At 33.1% G+C, this 19,241-nt stretch overlaps 1 protein-coding gene across 1 annotated transcript in view; it reads right to left on the reverse strand.

Moving 5' to 3' along the window:
* The window catches only part of LOC143256758 (uncharacterized), a 41,307-nt gene extending 24,581 nt beyond the window's left edge, over positions 1-16,726 (reverse strand). Inside the window, exon 1 of the mRNA XM_076514410.1 lies at positions 16,630-16,726. Within this exon, the coding sequence (XP_076370525.1) occupies positions 16,630-16,646 (17 nt within the window). The 5' untranslated portion in view covers positions 16,647-16,726. The remainder of the gene's footprint in view (positions 1-16,629) is intronic.
* Between the last annotated feature and the right edge of the window lie 2,515 nt (positions 16,727-19,241).

Raw genomic sequence — 19,241 nt, forward strand, 5'->3', positions numbered from 1 at the left:
TGTAGAAGATTCTCGAGTGTAAGAATCAACAACACATTATATGTGTATATAAATACTAGTGATTACCAGAATTGTTATGGTAGTTGAAATTTCTAGAAACTCATCTAACGATTATAAAAGATGGCCATTGTAGCACATGGAGAGGCAATTTATACTGTTGGTTTGCTACAGTTAGCGTACTACAAGCCTCGGATGCTATAATTGTCAATAACAAATTTTATTTGCGGAACTACAGATATTTGACTAGGAGTATTTATAGATTTTGAACATTACAAACCGTTTAACTTCAGTAAATTAACTTGGAAATTAGTATTTTTATGACATAATTATGTAACTTCAACTGCAAAAAATTCACGTGTGATCAACGAGGAGTTAGCTAGCTTGTTCTATAACTACTCTAAAATTAATTCACTCATTGTGATTCGTTGATAGGATATTAAGGAAATTCCGGATCAGATATAAGACTCTAAATTGTTTGTAAGCTTGTGGAAAATTTATATCTAAATCATTACTTGTAATAACAATTTGTAACAACCGTTATTATAAATAGTATTATTGTTTGTATATATGTTTGTGCTTTACGAAAAACTGTGCGTCTATTTGTTTTTGAATTTCGCACAAAGCTACTCGAGGGCTATCTGTGCTAGCCGTCCCTAATTTAGTAGTGTAAGAGTAGAGGTAAGGCAGCTAGTCATCGCCACCCACCATCAACTCTTGAACTACTCTTTTACCAACGAATAGTGGGATTGACCGTTACATTATAATGCCCCCACGGCTGAAAGGGCGAGCATGTTTGGCGCGACGAGGATGCGAACCCGCGACCCTCGGATTACGAGTCGCACGCCTTAAATCGCTTGGCCATGCCGGGCCGATGGTGTGTATCAATCTCATTGACAAATATTATAAATTTGATACGTATCAATATTTAATTAACTTGTAAATCCAAATTCAAATTTAACTCAGTTTCAGGCTATTTAAAAACGTGATACGTAGCATAATAAATCGGATGCTCGTACGAGATAAACTGTAATACTGAACAGTAATATATTGAATGTTCTTGTCATCTAGCTTCAGACCATCTACTTTACCTTTCGCATGGTCGTCTTTGTGATATTATGGTACTTTTTTGTACACTTAAAATATATATTGATTTTCTTGAGACATTTCTCCAAATCATTTCATGTATGATTATGCAAAGCGAGTGCCTTACAAAGACCACAAAACCCATTATCTGAATAATTTACAAGAAATATACTGTTCTTTCAACTAATGCTAGTGCCGATAGATGGGTTTTTCATAAACCGGTCTTATTCAGTGACATTTCTCCAAAAATAGAATAGGCCGTACCTTTCTTTTTTCGTCAAAAATAAACCACACTTACGGAAATATAATCTTATTTGAAATAAAAGTTAAAAATTGCTGAATAAATTTTCTTAATTCTGTATTCAAATAAATTTCCACTTGTACAGCAATGTTTAATTCTCGTATTTCCACTCATTAACATCGTTTTAAATAAATTATGAAACTGTAATTTTTCAAATAGACACGCAACACAAATTTTACACGTACAGCCAGAATTTCGTTTCAATGAACTATGTAAAAAACGTTCAGCAGATATTTTCAGTAGCTTAAAACAACGCTTTCCTTAAGAAAGTCGCTTAAGATATTACTGATCTAATGTTAATATCTCAATTTTATTTGCGTACAGCCTAACTAAAAAAAAAAAAAAATCGCATTTCACGAGAACAGTGTGAGAGTTTTCTGTAAACTGTTGGTGAATATGAGCGCTGTTTTTAAAACACTGCGCATGTGTTAGACTAATAGCATGACATTGCTAATTACTTTTTGCTAGATTTTTAACAAAATATTTTCAACAAAAAATGTTTTACTGTACAAATTTCGAAAATAAATGATGTAATACTTTTAAATTAACGTAAGACATTTCAGATTTAATGTTTAAAGCCCTGGTGAAGTGAAACCATGTTAATAAAGAATGACCAATCACAGTCCAGAAAAATGTATGACCTTCATTTATGGGAGTTTTAGAGGATTTCACTTTTTCCTAACTTAGCCTGATTAGTTTCTATTGGCCATTAGTATGATATGACGTCAAATAGAGTACGTCTATTTCTGAGACTCATCTTTCACATAAACATGTTTGTGTATATTTTTTATTATTTTTCAAGTTATTTACAGATCTTCTTTATGTCCTTTGTGTGATGACCCATCATCGAATAGTGAGTTGCTCTTTGGCCATTAGGAAGGTCCATCGTTGTAGAATGCTGGAAGTGTATCTGAATTACTCCACTTCTTTAAGTAACCCGGGCCTGGCATCACCAAGCGCGTAAGGCGTGCGATTCGTAATCCGAGGGTCGCGGGTTCGCGCCCGCGTCGCGCTAAACATGCTCGCCCTCCCAGCCGTGGGGGTGTATAATGTGATGGTCAATCCCACTATTCGTTGGTAAAAGAGTAGCCCAAGAGTAGGCGGTGGGTGGTGATGACTAGCTGCCTTCCCTCTAATCTTACACTGCAAAATTAGGGACGGCTAGCACAGATAGCCCTCGAGTAGCTTTGTGCGAAATTCCAAAACAAACAAACAAACAAACTTTCAGTAACCCATAGTTTCGTTTTTCCCGCACCATGTATTTTTGGTGGAGAGAGTTAACGCTCCGTAAATATAATTACACACTATTTCAAAACTGAAGAGAATAAATTAAATCATGGATTTTTGAATGACACATTGTTGATGTTATTTTGGGTTATTACTTTCAATTTAGGAATCACTCTTGGTGAGTTATACGACATATTTTTCATCATAATTTTAATTGAAAATACAGTAAATAAGTATTTTATAGTTGTGTTAGGTAAACAAACAACAATTTGTTTTTTCACTTTAACTGCATAGAAGTTAAAATGTATTTTGTGGTGCGGTAAATTACGTGTGTTAAGACGTCATACTTCTTCAGGCAATCTTTTTACTTTATTTTTGTTTTTTTTTAATTTCGCGCAAAGCTACACGAGGGCTATCTGACTAGCCGTCCATAATTTAACAGTGTAAGAGTAGAAGGAAGGTAGCTAGCCATCACTACTCACCGCCAACTCTTGGGCTACTCTTTTACTAACGAATAATGGGATTGACCGTCACATTATAACGCCCGCACGCCTAAAATGGCGTGCATGTTTGGTGTGACGGGGATTAGAATCCGCGACCTTCAGATTACGAGTCGAACGCCTTAACGCCCCTGGCCATACCGGGCCATTTTTACTTGAAGACAGTATTAACAAAAAAATTATAACTAAATCAGAACAAAAAAAATTGAGGATGTTGAAGAAATTGCTACATTACAATCCTCATTTCAACAACAAACTGTGTATTACTTTAGGGTTAAATAATTTTGGATTTTACGTTAAACATTCAGACACAAGCTGTTTCTGAGGTACCTCACATCCTACATGAATGACGACCAATTTAAGAGTTTGCTGTTAAACTAGTTTTAAATGGAAAATTGTAATTTATCTTGAAAGGTTAAGTGGGCTTCTTACACTTACTGGAACTGTTTTTTTTTGGCATCCTAATGTGTGAGAACAGGTCTCTATTCTATTTTACAGTTCATGTGTGTACTTTATAAGATACAAAATATACTTACAAATAAAAAAAACATGAGTGTACTAGAGAAGACCCCTAGAACTTTCGTGGTTAAATAAATGTTTGTTGCAACATGTTTAAATACAGAATCTCGTGAATAATATAAAATAATTTTAATCACAAATAACGAAATGTATAAGTCCATTTATCTTAGATTTAGCATTAATTAAGCCTTTATTAAGCACGACCTATATAGGATAAAGAAATAAATTAATGCTGTATCTTTTATACGTGTTTTTGCTTTAGTTTAGCCGAGACTAAACTTTTAGTAGCAGTTAATACGATCAATAAATAGATTATATTATTTTACGACCTAGCATTGGACCATTATGAAAAGTTTGTAACACTTCAGTAAGCATTTTGTTCAATAACGTATTATAGTAAAACTGAGTATTATTAGAATAGACTAACGTAGTGTTCAAATAGATCCCGCATGGCCAAATGGTTAAGGCACTCGACTGGTAATCCGAGGGTCGCGGGTTGGAATTCCTGTTATACCAAACATGCTCGCTCTTTCAGCCGTGGGAGCGTTATAATGTTACGGTCAATCCCACTATTGATTGGTAAAAGAGTAGCCCAAGAGTTGGCGGTGGGCAGTGATGACTAGCTGCATTCCCTCTAGTCTTACACTGTAGCTTTGCGCGAAATTTAAATCAAACAATTTTAAATATTTTTGGTCTTTTTCGGCTTACATTCATTGTTAATAATATTAAGGATTTGTTGGTTACATATTTGAGTTAAAAGAAGTACCTAACAAAGTTCTAATATTTATCAAAATTATGTGTACCTGAAACTAATAATTTAAATAATGTGAAATTGGATTTATTTACCATGAACACCTTTCTTCAGCTTTTCATATCCAATTGTTTAAAATCTGATACCCATTTTAACTTTAATGTTTGATTATATATATATATATATACATATGCAATTATCTCTCTTAAGCAGTAGTTTCTGAGTAACTAAACTGAAGCAACTTCATGCTAATGTGTATCTTACTGTTCTATTCTGAAGGTAATATTCTCACCTATACTTACAACTAGATCATTAGCAAGATCTTTATTTAATTTTTGTTTGTTACGTGTGTTACCCAACACCAGCCAAAAACGTCTATTTTGTAAAGTTTGTCATATGGTATTTCTGTCCTGTGGGCAACGAGTGCAATTGCTACATCTCTGCTTGGATATAATGACTTACTGAACGTTTATCTAAATTATGCCGGTGTGCACTGTTGGAATGGTTGGATAACAGTCAACCAGAAGATTAATTGTCAACAGTGTAGTTTATCTTCACAAAATAGTTTTACAGGTGAAACATTGTGAGTTTTATCAGTCATATCTTGATTCTTCTCCCACATGTGTGATTTCCGAAAAAGTTAAATATGAAACATCAACTTCTGTTTAGATATACTGGAGAAACTAATTTAAGGATATACAAGCTATTGGCCTATATTTTGAAAGTAATACATTAATATGTAAAGGTGAAACTGTTCCAGCAACAGTTCCTCTGAGATGTTTTCACACACCATATGAGAGCGTCAACAGTAAGGCACAACACATAAGTATGAAAAATTATCATTCGTAGAATGTTTCTGTCCACCTTAATAGCGAGTCACTACAAATAGAACACATTCAGTTATTGTATATCCTGTGTAACGCTTTTGAGGTTCTATATTAGCTTGTGACGGCCTTTGTCGTAAGCTGAGATAGTTTGGAGAGTACTACACCAGCTGCAACTGTGTCAGTGTAGGGAGACATTTTCTGTGATCGAAGTACTGATATATGCAACAATAAAGATGATATTACATATATTGGACTTTACATGGATGAAATTCTGGCAACCATTGTAAGCCCATCTGCAAAATTTCATCTTCTCATAACAAGTGAAGATTGTATATTTATTTATATGCAGTTAATTGTTATGAGTGTAACTAGTGACATTCTTTTAAATTGCACGCATAAAGGACGTAAATTAGACAAACGTTACATAACACAGCAATTGTTTCGTAATACTTATCTGTATTTCTACACAATAGCTTACCGGTGTGTCTGATACTCATTTTACAAGATAGTGCAAAGACTTGTAAAAGTTAGCATAAAGTAAGTTCTATAAGGGGAGGGACTCCTAACGTAAGTAATCTATAACTCAGTGAAACAGTTCTGACTTGGAAATGTATTAATAAACTTCTTGTAGTTCTTGTATTAGTGGACCACCCTTTTCTTTCAGTAGCCACAGAAATTAATATAATATATTGAAACCAACCGTTATAAATAAAGACCTCACATTTATTTACTTCGTTTTTTTTTTGCTCTCCATGTGCACATTTTGATTAAATTTTCCTTAAGATGACAGAAATTATATAATAGTTTCATTTACACGTTAGTTACACAAGTAGTACGTGTAAATAATTTGTTGATTAAAGATTGTTTTTCTTTATAATGAATTGCTATGCTTCTATGCAACAAAATTTACCATAGGTTTAGCTAGTAAGGGCCTCACGCTGATTAACTGCTTCAGGAGAGGGGATAGATGGTGTGATATCAGAAAAGATGACGAGTTATAGTTCTAAAAGTTGTCGTCGAGGGCTAACTGCGCTAACCGTCCCTAAGTTAGCAGTGTAAGACTAAAGGGAAAGCAACTACTCATCACCATCCACCCCCAACTCTTGGTCTACTCTTTTACCAACGAATCGTGGGATTGACCATAAAATTATAACGACTTTACTGCTGAAAGGGCGAACATGTTTGGTGTGACGGGGATTCGAACTTGCGACTCTCAGATTAGGAGTCGAGTGCCTTAACCACCTGGCCATGCCAGGCAAAGATAAAGTAAGAGTATACGTGTGTGCCTGTCTCTTTTCTTATAGCAAAGCCACGTTGGGCTATCTGCTGAGTACACTAAGGGGAATTGAACCTCAGATAAAGTAAGAGTATGTTATTATTTAAATGATATGAATAGATCTAAAAGCACATGCTTACAAAATAAAAATGTTGTCACTTCTGAAATTATTTTATCTACAGTCGAAAGAAAAAATCAGAGTGGAAAAAGATATACCACTAGATGACTCATTTAAAATAAAATTACAACATCAGAATTACCAGTAGGTAACGTCAGATGGAAATTATCAAACACCAGTCTTGACTGAATTAAAAAAACATGAGTTATTCTTATAATTAATAACAACGCAACATATGTTGTGCAAATAGTATTAGCCTCATCATCCGTCAGAAAAGATCCAAATTATAATTATATTAGAAATAAGCAACAACCACTAGTGACACACATGGCGAAACAATTGCATTGATTGGCTAATGTTCCAGAAGAACTGTGTGCCATAGAAGATATTAATATATTTGAACGTCATTTAAATGTTTAAGTAGATGTCGTCTCATCAGAAAACTCTAATCGGTAATACATAAAGGTATTTCACGCTCAGAAAAAATCTATGTGATATCACAATTACCATTTTAATGTTATAACGTCAATGAAAGATTTCCTCGGGATAAAATATTACTATTTAGAATGCGTTAAAGCATTTGAGAATTTAAAAAATAAAAATTGTTGTTCAGAGTACTGTAACGTTTATTATAGTAATGAATGTCTGAAAGGTCCGTCTGTTGTCTGTTCTGATTATAACAGAATTTGTGAATATGAAGCATCTTACAATGGACGTAAATCAAAGGATACTAGACAAATAAAATTTTCATAGGATAAATTTTATCTGTACAATAGTTGTTCTATCATTATTAACAGAAAGAAACGTAATCATGAATAACATAACTGTGGTGAATACATTTGTGTTTAAAAATATTTATGTTTTCTCGAGGACAAAGATCCGTCAAATAAATATTTATTTTTTTTACTTTAAGATGGATCAGGAAACAGGAATTCATGAGGCAAACTATTGTGTTATGTATGATTTTAAAGATAAAGAAACAGTTTTAAAGGACATAATTCATGTGACGAATTAAGTAAATTCTTATCTTCGAAAGAATGCAAGAATTATACAGATATATCACATAATATGAAAGGTTTTGATGGTCACTTTATACTGAAATATTTTTTTCAATAAAGATAAAGAGTCAAAATGCACTTAATGTAAGTGAGAAACAGATCCTGAATTATTAAGTAGATGGTTTCTGTGTGAAACAGAACACCATCTATGAGTTTTATGGATGCTGTTATCATGGTTGTGATAAGTGTTATGACTCTGATGCAAAAATGTGGTTTCAAATAGACACGTGCTTTATAAGAAGCCGTACTATTAAAAGACAAATCAACTCGAAGGTCTACGATTTAAAGTCGTAACAATATGGGAGCATGAATCCAAGAAAATAAGAACTAATGACATTGATTTTATGAATCTCATTTGGGACTACATAATATTTCCCCACCTGGATGTACAGGACTCCTTTTATTGAGAAAGAGTTAATGCTACAAGACATCTGTGTAACGTAGAAGGAGAAAAAAATCAAATATGTATATTTCACATCTTTGTATCCATGAGCTAACGAATATTGTGAATACCCTGTTGGAAATCTAATAACGAATATTGTGAATACCCTGTTGGAAATCTAATAACGAATATTGTGAATACCCTGTTGGAAATCTAATAACGAATATTGTGAATACCCTGTTGGAAATCTAATAACGAATATTGTGAATACTCTGTTGGAAATCTAATAACGAATATTGTGAATACCCTGTTGGAAATCTAATAACGAATATTGTGAATACCCTGTTGGAAATTTAATAACGAATATTGTGAATACCCTGTTGGAAATCTAATAACGAATATTGTGAATACCTTGTTGGAAATCTAATAACGAATATTGTGAATACCCTGTTGGAAATCTAATAATTATAATGACAATATTTCGACTTTAAACGACTATTTTGGATATATTAAATCTAAAGTCTTAGTCACTAGGAAACCTTATCATCCAGTATTACCTATGAGGGGTAATGTGAAGTTGATTACCCTTCTATGTAAAATGTGTCGAATTAAGAATATCACCACCATGTAATCAATGATTAGTTTTTTTTAGCACATGAGTTACAGAAAAGGTGACAGAAGCAATGATAATACAAATTTATGAATTTACCATTGTACTGAACTTTATACACAACTGTTTTAAAATTGTATAAACATATTTTAAAAAAGAAAACAGGAAAGTTAAGGATTGTTTTTTTTCACTGTGTTACATCAGAATCAAAACAGGAATATTTTGAACACAATACTGGAAAAGGAGCGCAACTATCTCCTGAAAACATAATTTAATCCAGGCAGAAAATAAGTTTCTAAGATTTTGTCTTAACTCTTTCTGGGACGTGTATATCTGAGGACAGATCCCAATGACCTACTTAACATCTGTTAAAAAAATATTATTTGTCGATAAATGATGACACCAAAGTTATAACAGATGTTACTTTAATTAATGAAGAAAATATAGTTTTTCATCAGAAACATAAACAGTGATATATGCTCTAGAGAGCTCAAATGATCAAACCAACATTTTTCTGGCATTGTTTACCACAATACATGCTCACTTGAAATTATATGATACATTAGAGATGTTAGGTTCGTCTATTCTGTATTATGATACAGACAGTATCGTCTACATTTCAGATGTACTTAATAATTCGCTTCTAGGAGATAATCTTGGAGAGTTTACAGACGAGCTGAATGGACACTACATAACATCATGGGCCCAAAACAAAAATAGAGTTACTTACGCTACGACAGAAATATATGTTGTAAAATCAGAGAGTTTACCCTTAGTTTTATCAACAATAAAAAATCAAACTCTTCATCAATGAAATATATGATATCCGATATATATCGTCCTTTTCAGCCTTCTAAGGCTGTGATTAATAATAATTTCAGGACAGAGACCAGTTACAACAAAGAAGTAAAGTATTTTATCGTCCAGTATACATACCAAACAAGATATCCTTCTAAACTTTAACACCATTCTGTTTAGATGCTCATTTTTATTTATTTATTTTTCTGTATCCCCAGAAACGAACTCCCCATCATGATCTATGGACCGAAAATAGTGTATAATCAGAGTTTTGGGGATGATTTCCTACCGAATTCAAACATGATCTATATTAAGTGAGTCACATTGTATCAAAACATCGTATGGTTTTTTGGTGACTTTCAACCGTTGTTCACAAAAATAATGCAAAACGTTACCAATATTTATTTTGTTGAACGTTTATCTGAAAATATTCATGATTATTTACTGTCTGATAAACAAAATATTTTTATTATTGATGCTCTTACGAGTAAAAGTTGAAAAATTAAACGAGTGTCTCAACTTTTTACAGGTGGAAGCCATCATTTGAATTTATTGGTATTTCACATTGTACAGAATTTATTTCATCAGAGGAGAGAAATTAGTTTACATTATTTTGTTCAAAAATGTCAGAGACAAATCTCCTTTGAATGTTTTTAGCAAGACAAATGTTTAACAGAGGGCACGTCTTGTCTTAATTAACATTGTACAATGAATGGTATTTGGCTCGTGTTTAAGTGATTTATTTTCTTACCTCGTTGAATCTTTGTGAGAGTAATGAAATTGGAAATGTTAAATGTTTCAAGAAGACAATGGGTATAACAAAGGCTAGACACATCAAAGCAAAATACAATCTGCTCTGAAAACGTTACTTAGATAAGTGCTTCATACGAAGTTGACAAAGGGCTATTATCGCCCACTGATCTGTAATTAAGAATGACTATATTAGGTTCTTTATTTTAAAACTACCCTGGTTTAATGAAAAAAATATTATTTTATTTTTAGCCACGGCATAATAGTTCATAGTGTGGATTTGAGTTGTTGTTTTTTAATTACAAAATATTAGGACTTTCAGTGGCTCAGCGGTATTTCTGTGAACGTACAACGCTAGAACCTGGGTTTCAATACACGTGGTCGGAGGAGAACAGATAGCTGTTGGAGTAGCTTTGTACTTAACTACAAACAAACGTTTAGCTCATAGCTCTATCTTTTGACCGATTTGAGATTTACTTCCAACTCGGCTATTGAGAATTCTCACTTGTTTTCAGGTAGAAACTTTTAGTACATAGCTTTATTTATTGACTGATTTGAGATCTATTTATAGCTGTGGCTATTGAGAATTCCTTCTTGTGATATTATTAAAATGGCGGAATTTCCTTGAATAGACTGTTAAGTAAGTGATCATTCTCATTTTGTTCAAGACCTCAGTTACGTAATTCGTCTAATCTGGTGTGAAATTAGTGTTAATCCCTTTTTTTTCGATATGTTACTGAATGTATTTCTCAAGGATCAATTAATACCCATATAAAAAGTTATTGTTCTGGAAATGTTATTTTCTCTTTTTCTCTTTGTTTTAATGTTAATTTTGGTGCAAATCTCGTTGATATCTGCCTTCGATAGCACAAATAATCAATTCGAAACGCTAGGCTTTCATCAACGATGCCAGAAAATAGAATCCGATGTGTTTATTAAAGTAACTCGTATCCACATCAATCACCCAGTTACATTTATAAGTAAATAACAAACGTTGCCATGAGAAGTGCTTTCTTAAGAAACACGAATCGGATAGAACGTATTTAAAAACGTTGTACAAGTTCCATTTTCTCATATCTGCGTATAAATAAAATTTATTTACTTTTTACATATATTAAGGGATTATGGGCACAGTTTACTTGTTTGTTGTTAAACGCAAAGTTGAACAATGAGTTATCTTTGCTTTTCTTATTACGGCTATTAATTTCAACTCGATATTTAACGTTATACGCCCCTTAGTCATAACGCTGAGCTACGAAGAACCGTTGTAGGATATATATAATTGCTCGTAATAATAAACCAAATAATACACCGTGTAGCTTTGAGCTAAAAATCAACAACATCTACTATATAAGTTTGGTTGTTATTAAGTGTAAAGCTGCAAATTGAGTGTCTGTATCCTGCCTACTATTTTTAGCGTCTTAAAGCTACATACCGTTGAACCTCTGGGGGAAGAGGAACATTATAGAATAAACATTGCAACTCTTCACAAACATTTATCGAACTAAAGCCTCAAAAATCATTAATAATTAATAATTATGCTTCTACATAAATTAAAAAAAAAATTTCCCATATTACTCTGACAAACATAACTAACAATATATCCTATCTTTGATTCTTACAGCCCATTGACAGACAACCCGTTTTGCATTTTTTGTTTAACAACAAATAAATAAAAATATTTTTCTTAATTGTTTCATTTTTTACTTTCTTAATCACTATAACATTAGATAAAGAAATAATGCTATTAAGTGTTTCGAATATTTTGAAACCGACATTTGAAATGAAAGTATAGTTCTTGTTTTATCTTAACGATACGACACTTTTTAATGTAGATAAACTAGTATTGGGTGGTGTATTTATGACATAATGCTCATACAAAGTATTGATCAATCTATTGATATGCTCTAAGTACGAGAAACCGAGTTAGTAAAATTTCATAAAGTTATAATGTATAGCATCCATTAACGTAATTATCAGGCATGCCTTGTGTTAGGCACGCACCAGTGGGCATTTTTCATGTAAGAAACTTGAGGAAAAATTCCAAGTTGCAGAACACACTTCCAATAACATCTATTTTCTGCATCATTAAACGTTCCACGCGAACAATACATGTGACCTTTCCAAACTGGTATTCTTTGCAACGCTTAGCCGAGTTTCGTTTCAGTAAAAGCAGCATAGCGTGATGTGTAAATAGTTTTCTTGTGCACAAACACGAATAATTACTATCTCGTGAAGGGTTAAACACACGAAGTTCCAAGTTTAAAACAGAAAGAACTATGTGTATACATATGCGTTGTGTTTAAAGATTGGATACAGAGTGCGTTCCTTGTATTCGGTTTTAATGGAAACTTTTCAAAGCATCATATACTAATAACAACATGATTTACTCGATGGAGATAATGATATATACGACCATCAGATCGTCGTACCGATAAGATATTTTTGAATTGGTATATAAAATTTGTCCAAACAATCTTAACACTTTTGAACTGTGTGTATACTGTAAATTACAATGTTTCCCTGTAAAGCCACCATATTGATCATGCGTATTACGGTGTTTTTACCCAGTAAGTGAAACCTTACGAGGATCAATATTTATCAAACTGCTGTATTGGCTGTGGTGCTCGAAATACCAAGATGCTGTAAACTATATATGTTTTCCATACTCATTGTGAAATGAATACTATTATTCAACTGCTATTCTAAACTCGAGTTTTTATTTAAAAAAAATTAAAGTTCAAGAGTCATTTCTTTCTATGTCTGATGACGAAGAACTTTGACATTTACTTTGTAATTTTATGAAACATAGAACAACAGAAACTGTGATGTCTGAGACACAAAAATAGCCATTTAAAATGGACATCATACTACTGAAGGATTCCATAAATATGTGTAACAAACTAGAGTGGAGATGTGGAATCGATATGTTTATTTTAAAACAATTAACTTCCATAGAAGACCTGACGCTAGTTAAGTTTTTTTTTTTTGGTTTGGTTTGTTCTGAATTTGGCGCAAAGCTATTCGAGGGCTATCTGCGCTAGCCATCCCAAATTTAGCAGTGTAAGACAAGAGAGAAGGCAGCTAGTCATCACCATCCAATACCAACTCTTGGACTACTCTTTTACCAACGAATAGTGGGATTGACAGTCACGTTATAACGCCCCCACGGCTGAAAGGGCAAGCATGTTTGATGCGACGGGGATTTGAACCCGCGACTCTCAGATTACGAGTCGAACGCCTTTACCCACCTGGCCATGCTGCGCCACTGGTTAGGTTACGCATTACTCTGATTGTTGGTTTCTGTTGTCGTTGCAGTGTACGTATTACCGTTTAGCTGGTATAAAAGTAATCAAAACAATGATTCCGTTTGTTTCAGTTTGTTTACGTTTTTGAAACTTGCTGATGAAGATTGACTGCTTGGGATTATTTGTAGTGAAGTGTAAAGCTACACAATGAACTGTATGTACCCTGTCACCACGGGTATCGAAACTCGGTTTCTAGTTTTTTAAATTCATGGATACAAGTTGTTATGTTACTGGGGTTGTTACGTGTCGTGATTCTATAGAAATAATCACCCTTTTGTTTTCCATTCTTATCTCTTTCTTTATTCTGTCATGATGAAAATTCTCAATGTAAATTGGAATAGATACTTGATCTGATTGAGGAAGTTTATACAGATAGCTAATATGTAAATGGTTTCTAGTTTATTTTAATTAACAAAAGCATCAAAAGGCAGTTGAAGGTGTGCAGTATCACGAATTTGAATTTCACGCAAAACTTCATATAGGCTATCTGCGCTATCAGTCCTTAATTTAACAATGTAAGACCAGAGGAAAAGCAGTTAATAATTTACTCTTTAACCGTCACATTTTAACGTTCCCGCGGCTGATAGGGCGAAAATATTTTGAGTGAGAGGGAATCGAACTTACAAAGCAAGCTCTCTAACTACCTAGCCATGGCGAGTCAACCAGCATCACCAATTAATTAATTTAGAGAGTAGTTGTTAGAGTTGATTGATTATTTCTTATCTTATATATCTTATAACAGAGTTTTTTTTCTACAAAACCGTCCTTCACACTTTGAAGCTCTGTGTATGCGCTATAAGTGTAATGGTCAGGCCTTACTTTTACAGTCATATAAGAGCAGCTCAAGAACTGGCGGTGAGCGTCGTTACCTGCCTTCCCTCTAGCCTCTCAGTTCAAAATTAAGGAATGCTATGCGTAGCTCGACTCATAGACAGAGGGTCGAAGGTTCGAATTCCCGTCACGTCAAACATGTTTTCCCTGACATAGGAACGTTATACTTTGACAGTCAATCCCACTATTCGTTGGTAAAAGAGTAACCTAAGTGTTGGCGGTGGGTGGTGAGTAGCTGAATTCTCGTTAGTCTTTCACTGTTAAATTAGGGAAGACTGGCACAAATAGCCCTCGTGTAGCTTTGGAAGAAATTCAAACAAACAAACAAACCACGTGTAGCTTTAAGGGTTAATTGTGGAAAAAAACAAACAAAATAAAACTAATACGCCAATAGATAGCAAGGCATTCTCGTTTCTTAAAAACATTATTTAATTATATATTTTATAAAATATACTTCCTCAAAGAGTTTTTTTTAAGCAATATACGTAAGCAAAGGAATCTTATGTTCCATCGTTGTTTATTTTACTTTCAGATGATGTAATTTTTTGTTGAATTGAACCATGGTTAATTGAAAAAAATGAAACGGAAACTTAGTACATTCGATTGATGGAAATAATATAACCTTTATGAAAGTATTCGTCAACAGAGTTGTTTCTTTCCTTTGAATTACAGACTCTGAAAGAACATTTGGCTGTGGCAGTTAGTGCATTCACAATAGTGTTTAATCAATAAGACCTGAAGATTATTGTTTGTATGTTTCTCCCAGTATACGATCTGATACTTAATACAGAGATAAATTATATGAAATGCTTAAATTAGTTATGAGAGGATTTATCCTGTAACAAAAGTTGACAAAATAAATCACAAAGCCTGCTATAAACAATAGGAAGTGACGACTGTCTTATTAATTTACTTATAAACATTTTAATATTATTCAAAACTATGGACATCTGTATAATTCTTATAGTTACTTAGCCTATATAAAAATACAAAATATGTAACATCCATTATATGAATTTTTAAGATTTTTATAGTTGGAATTAAGCCTAAATACGTTGGGCTATCTGTGGTCAGCACACCACGGTTATCGAAAGTCGGTTTATAGCGGTATGAATTTTCGGGCATACCGTTGTGCCAGTGGGGTTTTATATCTAGTGACAGTGGAGACTTGATAAACAATGTGGTGACCGATTTATGAGAAAGTCTCCAGTTGACAAAACCGAGAAACCAAATAAAACCTATATCGTATATTCCTTGGTAATTATTTAGTTGGGTTGAGAGAAATCCATACTATTATGGTAGTGTAATTCTGTTTATTAATTAAAAACAAAGGGCTATCTATGCTTTGCTAATCGCAGGGATCAAACGTCGAAATTTAGTATTATAAGGCCTCAAACTTGCGATTGAGCAATCGGCAGACTGTTAACTGTGTTTATTGGGATTCAAACAGCCAGTGTTATTGAGCAGTTGCTTAAATCATGTTTTTCATATTATTCGATTGCAGTAAGACTCATACACAACCAGCACGATATTCGTCATTCTCACTTATCTCAAGTCAGCTGTACCTACACAGGATTAAACTAACGACATCATATGTCAAGATGGCATTATTTAAGTAAACAGTTATTCAAGAGAGATCACAGTTGTCCTCCACGTCACTCTGCCTTCAGTGTTTTCCTTCTCCAATCAATTAATATAATCTGTCTAATTTATTTTTCTGTTGAATTTTCTGTCATATTATAAAACCCATAAAATAGAACACACGCATACAGAGGTTAATACCCTCTTCGTTTTCTAGTAGATAAGACGTGTGCCGCTTTGGTAGTATCACATCCTAGTGGAGAAAGCGGAAACCAGATTTAAATTTAGTATCGCTTTGAGATATATGACGAAAGACGTCTTTCTGTGTGTCATACTTAATGTTTTTCTGGAAGTTAAGAAGTAATGATTTAAACATTCAAATCAACATAATAATTCTACCATTAGTTAAAATAACAAAACCTTTCTTCTTTTTATTCTCTGGAATGTTGAGAATGATCTATCTATCACTTGTGTCCTGTACTGGCGGGAAAGAGATTACAGTATATGTATTAAAATAGGGTACTTCACCACAACCAAAGAAATATCTTCTTTGGGAAACAGTATAAAACAGTTTTCCAATTTACAAGCAAATTATGTGACACAAAATATTAACAGACATGCCTTATTCAGAACGAGTAGGAATAAAACAGTTTTCGAAATACTTTTGTGACTTAAGTCAAAATTAAGACAATTAACATTAGTGACTTACCGATACCACGTGTGCATAGATTTCCCACCATTCACATTACTAATAATTTGTTTTATAATTACTATAGTTGTTTTTATCTGTTCATTATTCAGAAATGGTTTCTTTTTTTTTGGATGTTTTGAAGCTTGACTTATCTACAAACTTTGATAATGTAGAAATTCGATTCATTGATTCCAAGAAAACATAAAAATGAAAACAAAGAACCGTTTTAACAATTGTTGAAATATTCTATTTTAACAACGATAGTTCCCCGATGAGACAGCGTTATCATTACGCATTACAATGCTAGAGTCTGAAGTTCGATTCTCAGCGAGTGGCACAGCAGATAGCCTAATGTGGCTGTGCTCCAAAAATAGAGCGAAACAATTAACAATGATAATGATAAACATTATTAAGTAAACTCATTACGGTGTAGAAATTTAAAAGGTCAACAGCGCAGTGTACAAAGATTTATTTTTTTGTTAATATCGGAAGGATGAAAACAATAATAATAAACGACAAACAAACCAACAATAACACCCAAGTCTTACGTCAGACACAAGTGACTAAGACCAACAAACCTGTAGTCTGAAACAACATTCTAGTGAAATATTTGGTGTAATATAAAATAATATAAGTTAATTATTCATTTGACTTGTTGTATGGAACGTCTTTTGTCATTAACCACGAATGGTTGAAAATACATTATTTGTTAGATTCTTTTTTTCATAAAATATATTAAGACGAAAGTTAATTAAAACAGTATATTAGAGAGTAGAGCTGTGATATGAATAATTACAGATATTCTGTTGTATGATTGTACGAACAACGCTTTGTATAAGATTTGTTTTGGGCTTTCGCGCAAAGTTACACGAGGGCTATCTGCGCTAGCCGTCCCTAAATTAACAGTGTAAGACTAGAGGAAAGTCAGCTAGTCATCACCACTCACAGACAATGCTTGGGTAATCTTTTTACCAAGACATAGTGGGATTAACCGTGACTTTATGACGCCTCTACGATTGAAAGGGCTAGAATGATTGGTGCGACGGGGATTCGAACCCGCGGCCCTCATATTACGAGTCGAACGCCTTAATCTACCTGGCCATGCCGTATAAGGTTTCAAGTGAATTGATTTTAATAAGTTTTTGCTTAGTTTCACAGCATAATGTACTTTACTATTTCGAAAATATCAGTCAAAATTAGCAAAATATAAAAAAAAATAGATTGCAAAATTATGCGTGCCATAGTTGTTCTGTTTGCTTCTATATTCTTCACATCCAATTTGTAATACTCATGATATCAATGTATTTCTAAAAAAAATATCTTTAGATTTTAATACTATATAAGTAACAGCAAGGACATATTTCATATATTTTAACGTAGGCTGTTTTTTATATTCAATGATGTTTTAAATGACTTCTGTTGACATCTGTTTCATACCTGACATGTAGGATAAAAGTAAGCTACATTAATTTAAAATATAATATTTCTCGAAAATCAATAACAACGAAAAATCAAATATACGAATAGTAGAAGAAATATATTGCATAACTTTATAAGTGAGCTTCTATATTTATTATTGTAATGGATGTCTGCCAGTAACTTTTACAAAATTGATACACAGGATAAAAGAAAAGCATTAGCTTTAAACTTATATCGCTTCAAATTAAAAGAACAACAACAAAAGCGCTAAGGTTTTTCGAAAAAAAAACAATAACACAACAATAACAAAAAAAACTAAAGTGTTTGGAAAAAAAATAACAATGACAACAACAAAAAGCTAAAGTGTTTTGAATGAAAACAACACAACAATAATAAAAACAACAACAAAAAGCTAAAGTGTTTTGAATGAAAACAACACAACAATAATAAAAAAAACAACAGAAAGCTAAAGTGTTTTGAATGAAAACAACACAACAATAACAAATCGCCTATAAACTGACTACTGTCGGTTTTCCCGCCAAAATGTTTCCCAAAGGGATTCAACATTGGCCATGCATGTGTAGTGACAAGCGAATAACCTTTCTATCTAGATAGTCATTTGTTAAATTGTTTGCTGCTAGATGACACAACAGTTGTAATATATTTAGGCTTCAATGACCATTGCTTGTTCTCTGAGTAGAATTCAACCAAGTGTTTCTTACTCTTTACTTCGTAAAGTTTAAATTTATCTTTAGATGATAAACCTGGTGCAATAATTAAGACCAACAACGAATGTTTTATACACATTCTCTGTGCCACATTGTTACACATTCCCTGTGCCACATTGTTATACATTCTCTGTGCCACATTGTTATACATTCTCTGTGCCACATTGTTATACATTCCCTGTGCAACATTGTTATACATTCTCTTTGCCACATTGTTACACATTCTCTGTACCACATTGTTATACATTCTCTGTGCCACATTGTTATACATTCTCTGTGCCACATTGTTATACATTCCTGTGCAACATTGTTATACATTCTCTTTGCCACATTGTTACACATTCTCTGTAACATTGTTATACATTCCCTGTGCAACATTGTTATACATTCTCTTTGCCACATTGTTACACATTCTCTGTACCACATTGTTACACATTCCCTGTGCCACATTGTTATACATTCTCTGTGCCACATTGTTATACA

Source organism: Tachypleus tridentatus, chromosome 7 (genome assembly GCF_004210375.1).
Source record: "Tachypleus tridentatus isolate NWPU-2018 chromosome 7, ASM421037v1, whole genome shotgun sequence".
NCBI lineage: Eukaryota > Metazoa > Arthropoda > Merostomata > Xiphosura > Limulidae > Tachypleus > Tachypleus tridentatus.